Below are 21,288 nucleotides of genomic sequence, written 5' to 3'. Positions count from 1 at the left end.
TCATTCGGTGTGTTATGTCATTTTATATTTATATCATGATAAATAAGAATATGCATATATTTATACTGAGTGTTCTCCAAATATTTATTCTTATGATGACTTTTCAGACTGGAACAGGTCGGGTGGACGCTTGAAAAATTGATCGAGTGACACTTATGATATCACCAAGTAAAATTTCTAGAGATGGTACTTGTCAATTTTTATTTGAACATCTTTATGTTAAATATTGTGCATGTCGTTTAGTAATTTTTTTTTCAAGCATTTGACATTTTATATTAAATTTAAATTGATGGTTGAAATTGTAATATATTAAGATTTTATTTGACATGATTTTATTTTATTTTATTTTTTATTTTTTACTTAAATTGCTGGTTTATCATCATTTCAAAGTGATTTGACATTTCGTTATCATCATTTGAAAGTGAAGGCAACCGATATTTCAAAGACGACATTTAGAACTCGTTATGGTAATTATCAGATTAGTGTAATGCCTTTTGGATTAACAAATGCTTCCGTAGTATTTATGGATTTGGTGATTAGAGTATTTCAACAATATTCATATCAATTTATCATTGTCTTTGCTGATGACATTTTAGTGTATTCAAAGAATAAGGATCAACATGAAGAACACTCAATATAGTGTTGGAAACACTACGAAGGAGAAATTGCAATCCAAATTCAAGAAACATAAATTTGGCTTGATCGTATAATCTTTCTTGATCATGCAGTTACAACACAAGGAATTGAAGTAAACCCTACCAAAGTTGAGGTGGTAAACTAATGGTCTAGATGAGAGGGTTATAGAAATTGGTTACAGCTCCAGTTTTAGCTATGTTGGAGGGTTTAGATGGATTTATTATATGCAACGATGCATCCAAACAAAGTTTGGGATGTGTATTGATGCAGCAAGGGAAGGTGATTGCATATGCCTTAAGACAACTAAAACAACATGAACAAAACGACCTTACACATGTTCTAGAGATGGCGACAGTAGTGCATGCACTAAAGATATGGCGTCATTACCTCTACAAGAAAAAGTGTGACATTTTACACGGATCATAAGAGTTTGAAATACATCTTCACTCAAAAATATTTGAATATGAGATAGAGAAGGTAATTGGAGTTAGTTAAAGATTATGACTGCATTATCTATTACTACCCGAGTCCGGTTAACGTAGTCGCGTTTGATTTTAAAGATTTAATATATATATATATATATATATATATATATATATATATATATATATATATATATAAAGAAAAAATTGTTTTCAGACGTTCACACGTCAATTTCCATTTTTCGTAAGTATACTTGGTTCATTTTTGTCTACCATCTCAATTCATATTTTCAGAATTTTCATATTAATTGAAGTAAAAATACATAGTTAAAAAGTGGTAAATTCTTATTCTTTTGATATTTATATAAATTTTGGCATGAAATGCTTTAAGGCCTTAGGGTCGATTTCTATGTTAAATATTTCAGAATAGATTGTTAGGTTAAATATGTAAATCCTAATGAATATAATAATTCTTAAGAAATTTATTGAATAATTTGATATTGCGATCAACTTGCTCTAAATATAAGAATGTCAGTATGTTTATGTACTTTTATATTTATATCATGTTATATAAAAATATATAAGAATTTTTACTGAGTGTTTACAAAATATTTATTCTTACGATGGCTTTTCAGATTAGAACGTGCCGTGTGGACTCGTGGAAGATTTATAAGGTAATACTTATGGGATTGCCAAGTAAAATTTCTAGAAATGATAATTGCCAATTTTAATTTAAAGAACATTTTTTTTTAGTGTTTTGTATTTGAGCATTTGACATTCTATGTTCAATTTAAATTGATGGTTTGAACTCATAGTATTTTAGGATTTTATTTAATATGAAAATTTTCTCTTAAATTGTTGGTTTATCATTATCGATTTATTTATTAAATCTCAAAAAATGAATAAAAGTGAATTTTCGCTTAAATTGGAGAAATGAAGATTTATTTATTTATTTCTTTTGTAACACTTCAAGACCGTTTTTATTAAAAAAAATGAAATAGACTTTAGGACGTTACAGTTCTAGTTCTAAGTTCAAGGAACATAGCCAAAACCGTTAATTTTTTTGGTGGACTCGGTTCAGTTACTTTTAGGTTTGATTTGGTCTGGATATTTTGTCCACCCCTATTCCTAGCCAACTAAAAACAAGAAGAATGTAATTATTTTTATATTAATATTGTAGCTTAAATCATATTTATTTATATAGGAGGAAAATATTGTTAAACTTAAAAATAGATTTAAGGGTGCATTTGATTGCTAATATTTTTCATGAAAAATATGTTTATCCATCCAAATTCCTACTTTTGTATTTCTTGATTGGCATTTTTTTCATAGAAAATATTTTCCTATTTTTAGTCACGTGATCATAATCTCTTCAAAATGAAGGGAAATATTTTCTTTAGGGGATTATAATTTTATTTCCTAAGGAATTTACTCTCTATTTCTCTCTCTCTCTCTCATCTACCCAACAATAAAAAATTGACAAATATAATTTTCTAAATTGAAAATTAAATCAATCGAACACATTTAATTGATAATTTTCCATACAAATAAGTTCTAGGCAATTGAGTTGTTTAGAATTTATTTTATTTTCATTCAAATTCCATGCTTGCATTCAAACACACTTCAAGATTTTGGGCATCATTCTCAACGAGGGAACTACGAATGGCAAAGATTTCAACATTGGAATTATATTTGGCGTTTGCAATTGGAAAAGAATAAGACAACTAGATGAAAGAGAAAGAGACTTAGATTTTGTCAACACATAGTTTGTAAGTGTTGGCGAAACCTAGGACATTGATTTTAAAAATTATTTTTGAAATGATTGGTGTAGATGTTATTAGCACATAGTTTGTAAAATTAAGTTTGTTAACCTAATTTGTACAAATAGCATGATTCAAACCAACAACCGGAATCAGCCTTATGAAGCTCCCTTGAAATTATGAAGGCCAAACAAGCCTGAAGATTCGGAAAATTTCACCGAGTTGTTGAACCTGACAAATATGACGGATGATAGGAGAGGTGGAAAGAGAGTAAAAAATATATGAAGATTAATACATTGTACTTTTTCAAGTTCTGCAATTTTTTAATCACTGTTTAGATTATTTAATTGTAAAATTAGGGTTTAGAGAGTCTTGAAATGAGATTAACCAAGAATTAAACAGCAGTTCGTTTAATTGTCAACCGCTAGTAGCATTTTTCCATGGAATTATCTATAAGCGCAGGACCCTGGAAATGTGACTTCTAATCAACACAGTAATTTAGTACCAGATCCTTGATGGGGGAAACTCAATTTTCTTTGACTTATGCGTTGGTTAGAAGCCTGATGTCAATATGACGACAATACTAAACATCATACTCGAGAATTCGGAGCAACACCATAAATCGGAGCAGCATATTCTTTCTATAGTAACAAAAGGTAATGGACATATTTAAAAGCAGATTCCAGTTTAGTTCTACTACTATCTGATATTTAACATTGAATCAAGAGATTCAACAAAGAAATTAACAACTTCCAAATTGCAATTACTGTTTATATGCTTGGTTGACATCACGGCACAGCTTTTAAAATACATTAACATCAGAGAGCTGACTCGGAAGTTGAAGGATTTGCTGCTGATAGATTTGTTGAAGCAATGTGCAGATTAGGCGGGATTTGCAAGGATTCTATGCTCCCTTCTAACATTTCTAACACTCTTGTCATTGATGGCCTCATTCTAGGATTAGTTTGTATGCACCATAAGCCAACTATTATCATTTTCCTTATCATCAAATGTTCATCTTCATTCAAAATGTGATTGAGATCAAGTTGAGCATTTTGTGCTAGGTGGTGATATATCCAATCCGGAAAATATACTTCACTTGAATGATCAGCATCGGTATCAGTATTTTTCGTCTCACCAACCATTTCCAGAACCATCATCCCATAGCTATAGACATCTGATTTGTAAGAAACTTCTCCAAGGGCTCTATAAACTAATTCTGGAGCTATATACCCTATTGTCCCCCTCACTCCTAACATTGACACTGTACTTGATCTATTGGGGGAAATTTTAGCCAGGCCAAAATCCGAGATCTTAGGATTGAAGTCTTTATCCAGAAGAATATTGTGAGGCTTTATGTCAAAGTGCAAAATTCGTGTGTTACAACCTTGATGCAAATATTCTATTCCCCGAGCAATGCCAACTGCAATTTCTAACAACTTTCCCCATCCTAATTGATCTTTTGGTAAGGAGTTATTATTGCTTATGAACCTGTCAAGAGATCCGTTTGGCATGAAATCATAAATGAGAGCTCTTTTGGAACCCTCGAAGCAAAATCCGAGGAGAGTGACAATGTTAACGTGGGATGTTGTGCTAATACTTGCAACCTCGTTGATGAACTCTTCTCCACTACCTTTTGATTCTTTCAAAATTTTGACCGCTACAAGACAGTCATTTGGTAGCTTTCCTCTATAGACAATAGCAAAGCCCCCTTCTCCTAACTTGTCACGGAATGAATTGGTCATCTTCTTGAGATCTGAGCATTTGTATCTTCTTGGTGCACGATCCCCATGGTTCTTCAAGAATAGTTCAATGTCCTTGTCGTTTTGTGTTTTTCCTTTCCAAATGAGTGTATAGTTTCTTCTGTTAAAAGTGAATAAGATTACGAAGAAAAGTGTTGTAGCCGCTGGAATACCTGTAATGAGAAACAATTTATGAATAAATTGAAATGCATAAGAAATGGAAACAAAATTTAAAGATATACCTGCAATTAAAATCAGTTTCAATTTCATTTTTCCTTTTCCTTTTCCTGGATCCTTTTCTTCTGCAGCTGGAGTAAAAACTCATGTTAGATCAAGCAAACATACTAAACAAGAAGGGAAATCATTTTTCTCATTTTACTTTCTTCTGCACCTAAACTCTTTGACAAGCCATATGAACATGAAAAATAGCGAGTCGAGATTTTCGGTGATAACTCCTGTCATATTTACAAAGACCATTAGTATGTAACTGATTGACGTTGAACTCTGTATATGATTTGGATTCTGATTTAAATTGACATCACGACCAACTATAGACTATGATGCTAAAAGACAAATATGTGAAAAAATAGATAACCATAATTTCTATCTTAAAAGCTTAACCTTAATATATATTTAAGCTGAAAATATTTTACCCTCAAAAGTATTATGTACTGGATATACCTCTTTGACATCTAAATTGATTCCTGCCGTTAGTTGTACAGTGGCCTCCTGTATTGTGACACCCATCGCAATCCTCGGACAGATGCCATTTGAGTTCATATTCATCGCTAAACAGATCCCAGAAATCCATTGAATTGACATCATATTGCGAATACATTGGCACCATGACAGCTGAACAGCCTTCTGGGATTGAAAGAAGATTCCTATCAGTATAATAGACATCAAAGGATTCGCAACCTGAGTAGTTTTTAAAACCCTGGAAATAACGCTTCAGTGTTTCACCGTTACTTTTGGTACATCTGAACAAAGTAATATTTCGGAAGATAGTATAAGAAATACAAGGAGAATTTGGAAGAGAGAAATTGATATAGGGTATATCACAGAATTTATGTCTTAAATAGCCTAGAAGAGTAGGGTTTCGAATCAAGAACGCATTGGTAGAGATCTTGGACAGAATGATATATGATTGTGATAATCCTTCATTTGCCAGGTAAAGTTTTGGACTACTAGCATTACAATCAACCCCTAAGAACCCACATTCCGGTTGCGAATACTTAGATATAGGAAACTCCAAAACCCCAAGACTTCCACACTGGAAACTCTCTTGGCATTTCGAATTAACAAAGTTAAGGATAATTAGATGAAAAATAGAGAAAAGCACGAGAATACTAGCAGTAGACATGTAGACCTTCTTCAAAAAACCATGCCCTCTATCCAGTTTTATACTATGTTGCATAAAGATTTTCACAACCCATACTTGACTTGGAAACTTTTTCATGAAATTTTCCATTTTTGAATAATCCATTATATGTATATTTGTTTTAACTTTTTCATTGTTTAATAATTGATTTTGATCATTTAATTCTTTTTCACTTTAGTAGACTTTGAAAATCTTGCAACGGACATAAACTGGAAACAGTTGCGGGTTTAGTGGTCAATAATTACATCCTAGTTAAGATTAATAATCTAAGAATACATGTCTGCTAAAATATAAACATAATTAAGGAAACCGAAAGTAGGGACAATGGAGAAAGGTCCATCGCCTTCCTGTGACTTTCGTACTGAGATCTCCAATCTGGCCATCTACACAGTGCAAGAATTTCCTGCATTATTTAAAGATACAACGCACAACTCGAAAGACGAATCTTCTGTTGGAATTTTAATTTAGGCCATGTTAATTTAACTAGGATCAAATTTATACTTTGTTAGGAGTTTATTACTTAATTAGGTCAAATTGTTTCAAAATTTATCATCTGTTCCTGTTTTAATTAGTTAAGCATTAGATAAAATTGTAACGTATGAATATTTCTCAACTCGAAACTAAATAAAAGTCTTGAAACATTCTTAAAAATCTAATTCAAAATCTAATTGCAAGTTTGCAATTATTCAAAAGCTAACATTCTTAAAAATCAATGAGTTTTGATTGTCTACTGTTATTTTTTTTTTCAATTATTTTTCACTTGTCACTAGATTAAAAAGAATATTGCTATGTATCACTAAAATTATCGAGACGAGTATTGATCATTACTTAATATTACTAAGAAAGAAATGGAATGCTACTATCAACACGAAATTGATGAAGTACAGCAGTTCGCGTCTAATTTACATGGCCACTGGGCGAGGTAAATCGAACAAGGGGCTAATCTACACTGGAGTGAAGTCTGCAGGTTGGGCCGGACCCTTTTGGGATTCTGGCTCTTTGTATTTAATTATTCCGTGCCCACTCCTAACCCTGAGTGAGAATTTGGGGATGGAACCCTTAATCCGAGAAGGAAAACAATAATTCCTAACCAACCAAAAAAAAGAAGAATTTGTAATTATTCTATATTAATATTGTGTCATAATCATATTGATTTATGCGAAAGGAAAATATTGTTATACTTAAAAATAGGGGTAAGGTTTTGGTCACCATTCTAAACAAGGAAGGAACTGCAAACGACAAAGATTTCAACACTAAAATAACATTTGGCCTTTGCAATCAGAAAAGATTAGGTCAACAAGATGAATAAGAAAGAGGAGAAAAATACTAGAATAAGCCTTGTGGAGCTCCCTTATAAATCATGAAGGCTAAGCAAGTTGGAAGATTCAGAAATTTTCACCAAGAATTGTTTAAAGTGACAAATATGATGAATGTTTGGAGACGCAGAAAGTTGATGAGAAAATATATGAAGATTCACACTGCGTACTTTTTCAAAACTGCAATTTTCTATCATCAATTTGAATTATCCATTTTGTCAAATTAGATGACTTAGAAAGTCTTGAAACGACATTAACCAAGAACTAAACAGCAGTTCGTTGAATTTTCCATACCTAGTAGCACTTATCCATTGAAGTATTGTAAATCTTTACTAAGCATGCTTCTACTTGTCAATGTTGTGGAAACAAACATGGAAGTGAAAATTTCTCAAGATTAAATGTGTTGAATAACTTGCCTTAATTACTTGATCTCTTTGGTACAAAACTCTATTAAATTGAAGGAGTTCCTTGTCCACAATCTTAACGCCTTCTCCAAGATGATTGAATGCCCTAAAAATGTAATATATACCATTTTTACTCCCGAATTTTCATGCTTTTCTTGATAGAGAGATATAAATTCAACTTCCATAACGTGAATTACATATCTTGGAAGTTATTTTATGCATGTGCTGATTATGAGTAGATGAAGTTATACAAAATTCAAAGAATAACTAATCCCTCCCACCCATTTTATTTTACTTGCGTCTAGTCAATCCACATAGGTGAACCGTCTATTTCCAGCATCTCCCAAAATCATCAATTAGATCTATCCAAAACATTTAGCTCACATGGATCATACTGATAAATGGATCGTACGACCCACGAGTAACTTAGAGCATTCAATGTTATACACCTTAAGGATATATAATAGTTCTATAAGAGAAATCTTATTTCTCATAATACCAAAGACTTATTGTATAACATCTAGTTCAAGTACTATTTCTGATTCCTCAATAAATCAAGAACATATTTAAACTCTACGCCATATGTTGCATTCATAATTGTGTCAAAAACTTCAATTAGTTAACACAATTATCTGACCGATGAATACCAATGTGTTAGATAGTAAAGTCCTTCCTTTTCTACTTGAATCTCTAAAACTTAAAATAATTGCTTTCGTAGACATATCCCATTAGACCAAATCATTCATGATCATTGACAATATGCTAAATTAGAAAAACTATAATAAAGTCTTGAAAAACAATTAAAAATCAAAAACGGTATATTAAATGAGGTTATATATTAAAAAACAAAGATGTATTTCATTTTCCATTGGTCGTCAAAGCACACATTACATTGCACATATCATAGTTCAAGCAATTCTCAAAGTTCAACTTGAGTTCTCCTTATATTTATTTCTCTACGCAATCTTAATTTAGAACTCAATTAGCAACATAAATAAGTCTTGTCGACAAAGGAATCAACTTCAATTACTTATTGTAATCTCATTTTTATTCTTTATCAAGGTGATTGGATCCCATACACAATATGATTGCTTTATCTCATCTCAGCACATTTCAAAATATTTGAGGTGTATTGCTCATGTGAGTGAGCCAATCCTTACATGTTCGACATTCTTTCTATGTGTGCATTTAAATTTCTCATAATAAATAAAATAAAATATGAACTCAAAAAGATTTGTTCATTGATGGATATTTAAGATTTTACAAGGTACATTACAAAATTCTGCAAAATCCTAAAGATTTAACATGTGTCATAAATACATATCTAAGTATCGGTTTAGTAAGCGAACCAAGTACCATTTGATGCGTTGAAATGTATTGCAAACTCACTTCTTTCTTTAATATGATGTCTCGTACACAATTATATTTTGTGTCAATATATTTGGTTCTACTATATTACTCGAGATCCTTTGTATATGTTATAGTAGCTTGACTATCACAATAAATAAATGTAGGCCCTATATCATTGTTAGAAATTCTTAGATGCTGAAATAATTTCTTTAACCAAATAGCTTCTAATACTGCTCATGCATATGCCATAATTTTTTCCTATTATAGACAAGAAAATGCATGTCTTTTTTTACACTCAAATAGATGGTGCCATTATAAAGCAAGAATGCATATCTCGAAATTGATTTGCACACATCTTGGTCTCCAACCCAATTAGAATCTATGTGTCCTTTTAACTACAAATCATTTATTTGATAACACATGGAATAACTAGCGGTATCATTTAGTATCTCAATGTCCTCTTAACAGCTTTCCAATGTTCTCTTCCAAGGATTAGATTGATACCCTATTGATCAGACCAATGGTATAATAAATGTCGGGACAAATACATATCATAGTGTACATGAACCTCCAAATCACACTAGTGTATGATGCTCTCGAAATTTCTTCTTTTTCTCAAGAGTTTTAAGACACATGTGAAGATTTAGAGTTTCGGCTTTTGATACAGGTACGTCAATGGGGTTGCAATTTTCTATTTTGAAATGTTTAAGAATCTTCATTATATATTATTCATCTGACAGAGCAAGAATTTTCTTCAAACGATCTCTCTATGAATCTTTTTCTCCTAATATATAATCTACTTCACCCATATCTTTCATGTTAAAATTTGACGACAACCAAACTTTATTCTTATTAGACTTTTTTTAATAAATACAGTGATCTTCGTCCAACATGATAGAGTTGTTCTATATTATCACTTTGTCAAACATCAGTACCACTTTCTAAAAAATACTTTATGACATAGATTGATCTTTTTAATTTACAAACTTTATTCTCTTGGATTGTTTCAATGAAACTTACTACTTGTTGCATGTAGATTTCTCTATCCAATTCTCCATTGAGAAATGTTGTCTTTACGTTCATTTGATTTAATTAAATCTAAACGTGCCATTATGTCTAAGCATAGTAAATTGAAGTAAATCTCACTACTGGTGAAAAATGTATCTTTATAATCTATATCGTCATGTTGAGTATAACCCTTACGACCATGTGGGTCTTATATCATCAGCTTTTCGCTTTATCTTGAGAGCTCTTTTGTTTCCAAAAGCTTTCCTACTAGTTGAAAAATGAAACAAGTCCTAGACTTGATTTGATTTTATAGACTTCATTTCTTTTTCATTGTAATCTTCCACTTTTTCTTTGTAGGGCTTGATAGCGCTTCATGTATTGATTTAAGTTCTTCACCATATTCTAAAAATACTAGAAAAACTTGTCTTTTAATCTCGAAATGACGTTTAGCCATACTTATCTAGTACTCTTACGAAGTGAAAGCTACAACGTCAACCCTATTACTTGGAGATAGATTACTCCCACTTGGATCAACAAGTGGAAGTGTTTCCTTATGCATCTATTGCTTTTGACTTATAAACACATATCATTTGGATAGATCCAAGTATTTGATAAAGATACATATTTTTGTCTCTTAGATACAACTTTCCAAACTTGCTTGAGGGATCGTGGATGCATGCTATTGATCCCCAAGGTATAAGATAGCTTAAATTGGGCTATTTACCTATCCAAAGCTAATATGGTACTGTAGGAACTGATTTCGATCACAACGTTACATGTGCCAATAGTTGTCTAATTTGCTTGCACTATCATAGAACATATCATTTTGAGCAATATTCTATTCCTCATCTTCGTAACACCATTTTGTTGTGGTGTACTGAGAATAGTTAATTAGGTAAAATTCCCTTTTCATTACATAATTAAACCCTTCGGATAGATATTCATGTCCTTGATCACTTTTTAAGGTTTTCACCTTTCTTTCTATTTAATTATCTATCGTTTTAAGTAGTTCAATACCCCTAACTTCAAACAAACAAAACCATACCATGTGAAATCATATTTAAATGTAACGAAGTAAGAAGCTACATGTCTTTCCCTCACATTCATAGGACAAAAAATATGAGAATGGACTAATTGTAATGGAAATTAGAATCTCAAAGTCTTACTAAATGGTTTTCGCATTGTTTTTCTATTAGGCAATGTTCACAAATGAACAAAGAAACTTTAGAGATTGAACCTAGTATTCTCTCTTTGATTAATCTATTCATTCTCTCTTATCTAATATGTCCTAATTTAGCTACGTATACATGTATCCACATTCATATATTTAGAAGAAGACACATTCATATTAAAAAAATCTATTTACGTAATATTTATAAGTATTTCACAATCCAACACAAAAAACTATCATAGAAATATCAGGATCCATTATATACATTGCCATTGTTTATAACAACAGAATTCCTATTATTGGTTAAACTGAAATCTAATTTTTAAAGAAAGTAACTAAAATTAAGTTTCGACGTATCCCTAACACAAATAGGAAATCACAAAGTAGAATAATACGGCCTTCACTCAAGTGTAACTTCTATGTAACAATCTCTTTCACCTCCACCTTATCATCATTTCCAATATTAAGGTTAGAGTTATATTTTCGATGTCATGTCTGTTTACAGACAAACATTTAAAGTCTTTTCATGCACAAATATTACTTTGCACTCATGCAAATTAAGATTTATGATAATTTAACACTGCTTAGGGTCGAATGTTTACTATGTTTCCTATTGTAGTCAATTATCCTATGTTTCATTATCACAAAAATTAATTTCAAAGCGCAAAATCACAAGTTCTAGGTAGAGTAACATGATCTCTGCCTACCTTCAAACTCCTACTAAATTAAATAATTAATTATGTATAATGTAGAATAGACATTTCGATCAAGTATAACAAAAGTACAATGCATAAATTAATCAAAAGACGTCAATATGTACATGTGATCACATTAAACTCTCCTATACAATTACTAGAGTCGAGAAGAGCATTACATTAATATTGACCAAAAATTTGATTAAGTTACTAAGTTACTCTACAACTAACTATACATAGATAGACGGCTTTTTTCTTAATATTTTAGTTTTTGTTCTTCTATTTCCTTACCAAAATTCTAGTTAAATAGCTGTAGGTTAGAGTAGGTGACTTGTCTAGAATGGAAAGTTTTCTCATTAGATGATGTATTTTCTCCACCTAACATATATAATATCCCAAATGTATCACTTCTAGATGCATTGCTTTGAGATGTTTTATCTATTGTACCAGGTTACATTATAAATCCATTTCATAGTTTTGATGAGCATGTAGCTTTTCAGCAGTATCCACAGCCCATGCTTTTCCGGCCTTTCCTCCTAAGGATGCTAAAACATTGTGCATAAATCTAACTATATCTGATTAAGCTCAAAATGGAAACATGTCACAACGGATCACATAACCTAATCAAGAGCTACATCACTCATGAACGTAGAAAATATGGTATTTTAAACACTTTTAAAGTATTTTCCAATTTTCAAAAATCGAGAGCATCAAAAAAATTGACTCCTACTGGGCAATTAATAAAAACTCTTGACTCTAAAAAAATAAATAAATAAATAAATAAATAAGAATTTATTCAAGTTTAACTATTTGAAAATTAATTTAGTTATATAGAAAAATAAGAATATTTTAGGGACCAATCTACAAGTTTTAAAATTGCATTGCACCTTTCATGCTCCCCTTTGTGCTAAAGCAACTTTTTAATAACAAACAGAGCCACTTGGATATGCGGTGTGTACGGTGCATGCACCATCCATTTGACAGCGAAAATATTATTTTTCTTTTTCACTTATTTTGACGTTCTAAGTTCATCACTGCAGTCAGAATTAAAAAAATTTAAAAAAAATACTAAACATATTCTAGTGTCTGGTATATAAACATAACGGACACAGGCTGAGAGGAAAAGCTACTAACATCATCTTCCAAATTTTTTTCAGATTTTTACATTTTTCTCACATTTGACCTAAACTTTTAAATGATCTAACTTTCTCGTTTTAAGTATGAGTTCTTTATGTGTTTGAAAAGCTTATAAGAAGAAAATTCTAACAATACTAAATTACTAATATTACTGCAGGAAAATTAATGAACAAAAACTAGCAAGTATTTAAAATTTCTACAATTTTAACTATGGTTTCGCTTTTCTCCAAAAATTTTAAATCATATAAAGAAACATGCAGTAAAAATTATGTGAATTCATGTTGCATATTTCACTACATGCCATTAATGATGTTTTAAGCTTTATCATAAAATACATACAAGTATTTCACCACTTTTTCTCCATTTACACCAAGATAATATGCAAGGAAACAACATAAGAAGGCTCTAATAGCAATGTAATTCCTTACCAAGAATGTTTCTACTTGTTAAGGTTATTGAAACTTACTTGAAGTAAAATTTTCCCATGATCAAATGTGTTGAATCGCTTGCCTTACTTTGCTCGATCATGTGGGACCAAAACTCTATCAATTTGAAGGAGATCATTATCCACAACCCAAATGTCTTTTCAGGATGATTGAATGCAGAAAAAATGTGATATATTGCCTTTTCAATTTTTCAACATTTTTATGTACGAATTTTCATGTTTTACTTGAGAGAGAGATCAATTTCAACTTCTACACTTAGGCTATGTTTGAGCCACATTTTAAAAAAATATATACATTTTTAAATAGTGATTTGACATCATTTCAATAACACATTCATCAATAAAATAATATTACATGCAAATTCAAAACTTTTCTTCATTTTTTAACTACACATTTCTCATCAATACCCTATTTAAAAAATGCATTCTTTGTGTTAGGAAAATGTGTAATTGGCAATCTGTGACCAAAGGACCTATTTGTCAAAATTGTAAAGTCAAGGATCAAAATGTAAAGGTCTAATAGTTTAGGGACTAAAGTTGCAATTTAGCAAAGTTCATATAGGCCTAGGGTAAAGTGGGATGCTTTGAAGATGCAAACGGCGCGTTGATTTCACTAGAGTTTCGCCCTGACCTCGCTTGAGCCTAAATTGCAGAACAGACGTCGCTAGAGTTTCGCTGAGCTGTCGCTCGAGCGAAGGTGCGTCGCTCAAGTTTCGCCAGCACCTCGCTCGAGCGACGGTGTTATCTGGCCTTTGGTAATTTTAATACCTCGCGAATTTTTAACGCTCCATATTACCAAATTCAACCTACTATATAAACAAAACGTCCGATTTTCGTTAAAGACCTTTGGCAAACATTCAAACGGGAATTTCTCTCAACTTCCAAAGGATTAAGAACCTAATATTCATTCTTTTCATTTTTTAATTCTCATGGTTCTTTGAATAAAAACATCAACCCTCTCAAAACCAAAACACCCTTTCATATCTCCATATCAACTTCCAGAAGATCGTCAGTTTGAAGATCTGGGAAGGGAATTGCTTGAAGAGCTAGAGTGCTTGGTGATTCACGGGAGGTAGAAGATATTTAAGGCTGAAATTTTGGCGCAGATCTGCAAAATCCAGGATAGCTGTGGTCGATACAGTAAGGAGGTCAGAGTATTGTTAGAATCAATAATGTCTGGCGTACTGTAAGTCAATATCTTCTATAGTGGATCTTGTGCCCGGAATTTTTACGCAGTTGGGTTTTCTCCGTCAACATTTTGTGGCATTTTTACTGGTTTTTGTTATTTACTTTTCAATCGGTAATTCAACTTACGTAGATAAAGTATGTGAATGAATCTGGGCAATGCATAATTTATGTGACTTGTTGCATAAGTTAATTAATTGCCTTAATTCCGCATAAACACCTATTCACCCCCCTCTAGGTGTTGGTTGGGTAGAACTATAGTTTTTTCAAGTGGTATTAGAGCCAAATCTCGAGTCCTGACCCATAGTTGTCTAGATGAGTCAATCACTGTCTGTACCTCAGTTTTTCGATGGATGTAATTATGCTTATTGGAAGGTTAGAATGCGTGCTTTTCTTAAGCTTTTAGATGAGCATGTTTGGATAAGTGTGCAAAATGGTTGGAAACCCCCCTCCACTACCGTTTCTAGAACTATTAATCTAACTGACATATCACTGTGGACTAAGGATGAAATAACTGAGTGTAATTGGAATAGCAAGGGTCTTCATGCCATGTTTATAGCTGTGTCTCCCGAAGAGTTTATGAGAGTGTCAATGTGTGAAACTGCTAAAGAGGTTTGGGACATTTTTGAAACTACACATGAGGGAACTAAAACGGTAAAAAATTCTAAGTTACAAATGCTAGCATCTAGGTTTGAAGAAGTGAGAATGAAGGATGATGAAACGTTTGACGAATTCTATGCTAAATTGAATGACATTGTTAATTCTAGCTTCAATCTAGGTGAGAGAATTCCCGAGTCTAAAATTGTGAGAAAAGTGCTTAGGTCCCTGCCCAAGAGATTTAGGCCTAAAGTCACTGCCATTGAGGAAAGTAAGGACCTAGATGAAGTTAAAATTGAAGAACTGGTAGGATCCCTGCAAAGTTATGGACTCAATGTCACACAACCTAAGAAAGGAAAGTCCATAGTCTTAAAATCCATCAAAGAGGATTAATCTTCTGATACTGAGTCACTTATGGACGATAAAATTACTTACTTTGTTGAGAGATTCCAAAAAGTTCTCAAGAATAGGAAAAAGCCTCAGGATAGAAAAAGTGAAGCCCCTAGCAGTTTTTCAAAAGAAAAAATTGAAAAGTTTACCAATAAAGGGTCTAGTGATAAGCCTCGTTTGGTTAGGTTCCATGAGTGTCAAGGAATAGGTCACTATAGGAATGAATGCCCTAGTTATAAGAAGAACCAAAGAAAAGGGAAAGGTAAGGCCTTAGTTGTCTCACTTACAGATAATGAATCTGAGACCAGTGATAGGCAGGAATCTTCTAGTAGTGAGGACGAAGGAAACTATATGGCATTTGTATCGACTGTTAAGAGTGAATCTGATAAAGAAAGTGACAAGGTTGAGGAAGAACTTCCAAACAATAATTCTAGTAGTGAGGATGAGGATGAGATAGACATACAAGAAGCTTATCAACTTTTATTTAAAGAGAGTCTTAGAATCAAAAAGGTCAATAAAATCCTACTCAAAAAGGTTGATGAACTTGAAAGAGAAAAAGAAAAACTTGCTAGTAATTTTCAGGATTCTCTTAAGAGTGGTAGTGAGTTAAAGTGTGTCAATGAGAAGTTAGAGGACAAGATTAAGACTTTGACTAGTGAATTGGAAAAATCTAATGCTCATCTTTAGACTTTCGTGAGTGGGACTAAGAAATTGAACAATATTTTGGGAATGAATAAGCCTGCAGGAGATAGGAAAGGTCTAGGATACGTTGAGGGTAACACACATGTTACTAGACCATCTAAGACTGTGTTTGTTTCTGCCTCTAAGAAAGCTAATGCTATCGACAGTTCAAAAAAGGGTAAGAATGTTCCGAGAGAACAGAGTCATCAATCACGTAGGAACTTCAATCCCAGATACCCACAGACACTTACCTTTGAGCCTAGGTTCATTCCCACCTATCACCACTGTGGAGCTCTAGGACACACTAGGCCTAGATGTTATAAGTTAGGCAATGAGCGTAGAAATCATAACATTTCTAGTCAGGTTAGCTTTCTGACTAATCAGGTTAGTCATTTGACTGAGATGCTTACTAAGGTTACTAGGAGTACTTTATCATCTAAGAAAGTTTGGGTAAAAAAGGATGATCTAGCTAGACATTTAGGTCAAGAAAACTGTTTTGTTGCTCATGTTGCATTAAAAGCCCAAAATTACAATATGTGGTATCTAGATAGTGCATGTTCTAGGCATATGTGTGGTAATAAAGCTTTGTTCACCACTCTTGATGAATGTAATGGTGGTATGGTTACCTTTGGAGATGGGGGTTCTGCACCTATTCTTGGCAAAGGTACTGTACAAATGCATGGATTACCTATGATCTCTAATGTGCTTTATCTAGAAGGCTTAAAGTCTAATTTGTTAAGCATTAGTCAGATTTGTGATGATGATTTTGAGGTTAGCTTTGTGCAAAAGAGATGTACCGTGTATGATTCGTCCGGTGGGGTGGTCCTTGAGGGGGTTAGAACGTCTGACAATTGTTATGGAGTTTTGCCTACTTCTAATTATGTGTGTAGGAGTACAAAAATTGATGTGAGTGAGCTCTGACACAAAAGGTTAGGTCACTTGAATTATAAGAGTCTAGTACAGCTAGCTAAGAAGGAATTGGTAGATGGTTTGCCTAAGATAAGTCTGAGTGAAAATGTTGTGTGTGGACCATGTCAACTAGGTAAATAGCTTACGGGAAGTCATAAAAAGACTTCTAAAATTCTAACCAAAAGACCCTAGAATTGATACACATGGATTTAATGGGGCCATCTAGGACTGAGAGTCTAGGAGGTAAGCGATACATTATTGTTGTGGTAGATGACTTCTCGAGGTTCACATGGATAGAATTGCTTAGGGAAAAATCTGATGCATGTGATCTTATAAAGTCTCTGTGTAAGCGGCTTAGTAATGAACTCAATCTCAAAGTGTCTAGAATGCGTAGTGATCATGGAAAAGAATTTGAAAATTCTAATCTTGAGAGTTTTTGCATGGATGAAGGGATATTGCATGAGTTTTCTTCCCCTATCACTCCTCAACAAACTGGGGTGGTTGAAAGGAAGAATCGTGTTCTTCAGGATATGGCTAGAGCCATGTTTCATGGAAAGGGACTAGCCCTACACTTTTGGAGAGAAGCTGTTAACACTGCATGCCACATAATCAATAGAGTCTACCTTAGACCCAAGACCGATCATACTCCATATGAAATTCTTAAGGGTAAAAAGTCTACGGTTAAGTACTTTCGTGTGTTTGGGAGTAAGTGCTATATTCTGCGTGATAGAGAGAACTTGGGTAAGTTTGAATCTAAGAGTGATGAAGGAGTTTTCTTAGGATACTCTAGAAATAGTCGAGCATTCCGAGTATATAACTCACGAACTCATGTTGTGATGGAGTCAATCAATGTTGTGATAAATGATGTTGTGAGTGAGGGGGAGAGTGTTGAAAATTGTGATAGTGATGGTGATTTTATAAGTTCTGGTGATCCCACTAAACCACCTGTGTCTGAATCATCTCTTAGGAAAACTGAAACACCTGAAAAGGAAACACTTCCACAAGATCGGGATAAAAATCCTAAGGAACCATCGACTAGGGTTAACTCTAATCATCCTAAGGACAATATCATTGGGGATCTAGATGAAGGTATGAGACTTCATAGGAGAGTACTGAACAATCTAGCTTACACTAGCTATGTCTCTCATGTAGAGCCTAAGAAAGTTGAAGAGGCTCTTAGTGATTAGTGTTGGGTGAATGCGATGCAAGAGGAACTCAATCAATTTGCTAGGAACAATGTGTGGATCTTAGTTCCCAGACCTGAAAATTGTAATGTTATTGGTACTAAGTGGATTTTTAAAAATAAGACAGATGACCAAGGTACTATAACTAGGAATAAGGCTAGATTAGTTGCTCAGGGTTATACTCAAGTTGAAGGAATTGATTTTGATGAAACTTTTGCCCCTGTTGCACGACTAGCGTCTATTCGGATTCTGCTTGCTGTTGCTTGTACCTTAGGGTTCAAGTTACATCAAATGGATGTTAAGATCTTGAATGGACTTCTTCAAGAAAAAGTCTATGTAGAACAACCAAAAGGATTTGTTGATCTTAAATTCCCCCACTATGTCTACAAACTCCACAAAGCACTTTATGGTCTGAAACAAGCTCCTAGAGCTTGGTATGAGAGACTTACTTCATACCTTGAGGAACATGGATTCTCTCGAAGTGGTGCAGATAGGACCTTATTTATTAGACATATTGAAGAAACTATCACCATTGCTCAGATTTATGTCGATGACATTATTTTTGGGTCTCCCCTTGAGTCTCTAGCATATGAGTTTGCTAAGTGTTTGAAGCAAGAATTTGAGAGAGTATGGTTGGGGAGTTGAGTCATTTCCTTGAACTTCAAGTGAGACAAACAGAGGATGGACTGTTCATTTCACAATCTAAGTATGCTAAGGATCTAGTTAAGCACTTTGGGTTAGATAGTAAGAAGCATACTAGGACACCTATGAGTACTAGCTTGAAGTTAGGTTGTGATCTTTCAGGTAAGTGTGTAGATCCTTCCTTATATCGAAGCATGATAGGTAGTCTTCTCTATCTCACGGCTACTAGACCTGACATTGCTTTTAGTGTAGGAGTGTGTGCTCAATTTCAGGCAGATCCAAAAGAATCACACTTAAGCTTTGTTAGACGTATCATTAGATATGTGAGTGGTACAGTTGATCTAGGGATATTCTATTCTAGGAATTCTAATCTTGAGTTGGCTTGTTACTCCGACGCCGACTGGGCCGGGAACGCAGATGATAGGAAAAGTACGACGGGGGGTTGTTTTTACATGGGGAGCAATCTCGTAGCCTGGTTAAGTAAGAAACGGAATTCTATATCTCTATCCACGGTAGAGGCCGAATACATAGCTGCAGGTAGTTGCTGCACTCAGCTTCTCTGGATGAAGCATATGCTGAGTGATTATGGGATTAGTCAAGGGACCATGACTATTTTCTGTGATAATACAAGTGCTATAAATATTTCTAAGAATCCCATTCAACACTCTCGAACAAAACATATTGACATACGACATCACTTCATTCGTGAGCTTGTTGAATCACATATAGTCTCCCTCGACCATGTCTCTACTGATAATCAATTGGCTAATCTACTTATGAAACCACTAGATGGATTGAGGTTTGAGTCGCTTCGGACGGCTGTTGGTATTTGTTCACCTATCTGATCGTGGATTCATGCATATTCATGCATTCATCACATATGCACCTAGTCACTTCATATCTTGCATGTGATCTGTGTGTGTGTAATGCATTTTTTATTGTTAGTTTGTCGTTTAGTCTTCTTTTGTGTGTTATATTTGTGTGTTTAAATATGAAAATTAAAAAAATTAATTAAAATAATAATAATAATAATAAATAAAAATAAAATGGGATTTTTTTTGTGTGTGCCTTTTATGTGACGATAATAACTTTTGCATTAAAGATCAAACTCTATTTTTCATCATATGTACAAGTCTGAGGTTCCATCATCGTTCTCTTTGCCTGTGGAGTTCTGAGTATATGGCTCGTCATTCATTTTTGCACAGCACACACTGCAGTCCTATGAGTGAGTCTTGACCGCATGGGTGAGACTTGGGATGATGTTCTTCTGTGATTGGGGTTATGTGTCCATTTGACTTGAACTGGGACTAGTGTAACCTAATCATATTGTCTTTCTCCACTTTTATTTTGTTGAACTTATGACTGTCTTCGGGGCCTATTTGACTCGAACAATTAAGCTTGAGGAGTTTCTAACCTGATGCCCTATGGTCATCTGACTTGAAAGTCATCGGCCCAAAGTTCGTTACCGGGGTTACTTATGTCGCCTAATGGGGATAGCATTGCACTTAAGTTCTTTTGTTGAAAAAAAAATAATAAAGGGAAGAAATATGGAATCATACAGTTAGGAGGAGTAAAATTGTGACAATTGTAATATTTGATATAGGTCCTCGTGGAATTGGATTTGACTGTCACTTGGTAGACATACACCTCTATCTGGTTGTTTTCACGTGTCATTTCTCACTAATTTAAGGTTTTGAGTCTCACTTGCATGGACTACGTGGCACTTTTCACGGTGATGTTCTGTATACACTTTACTCCACGGGATTTTGAACTATGTGTGGACTTACGATTTGTCTATGTGCTGAGTGTCGGGGTTCTGACTTTATGCTTATTGTTGGTATAGTTTACATAATTGGTCCCATGCTTCATTTTTTTTTGATTAGTTTCCGATGCTCTGCACTTGTCTTATTTTTGAAAATACACGATTTGGGGCTAATTTCGTCATTTCTTGATAATTGTGTTCTTTTTCTAAATATTCAAAATTTTAGTGCTATTTCTGACATTTGAACTTCGCTCGAGTCTCGCCTGGACTTCGCTCGAGCGACAAAAGCAGAACGCTTTTCGCTTGAGTTTCGCCCATGGCTCGCTCGAGCGACAGTGCCTTTTTAAGAGTCACAGTTTTCATTTTTCGCGCAATTCTTCTCCATTCTCTCTCATTTTTTCAACAATTGCTGCGGTTCATTCAAAATTCATCCATCACACTTGTTTATTACACAATTTCGAAGCCCCTGAC

General features: G+C 33.6%; 1 protein-coding gene across 1 annotated transcript; it reads right to left on the bottom strand.

The window, feature by feature from the left end:
• Positions 1 to 3,479: 3,479 nt before the first annotated feature.
• Positions 3,480 to 4,702, bottom strand: LOC111369204 (rust resistance kinase Lr10-like). Its single transcript, XM_022990678.1, has one exon. The coding sequence runs from the start codon at positions 4,561 to 4,563 to the stop codon at positions 3,637 to 3,639; it is 927 nt and encodes a 308-aa protein (XP_022846446.1). The 5' UTR covers positions 4,564 to 4,702; the 3' UTR covers positions 3,480 to 3,636.
• Between the last annotated feature and the right edge of the window lie 16,586 nt (positions 4,703 to 21,288).

This window comes from Olea europaea, chromosome 20, assembly GCF_002742605.1.
Source record: "Olea europaea var. sylvestris chromosome 20, O_europaea_v1, whole genome shotgun sequence".
Lineage (NCBI taxonomy): Eukaryota > Viridiplantae > Streptophyta > Magnoliopsida > Lamiales > Oleaceae > Olea > Olea europaea.
This window is presented reverse-complemented; position numbering and strand designations above follow the sequence as displayed.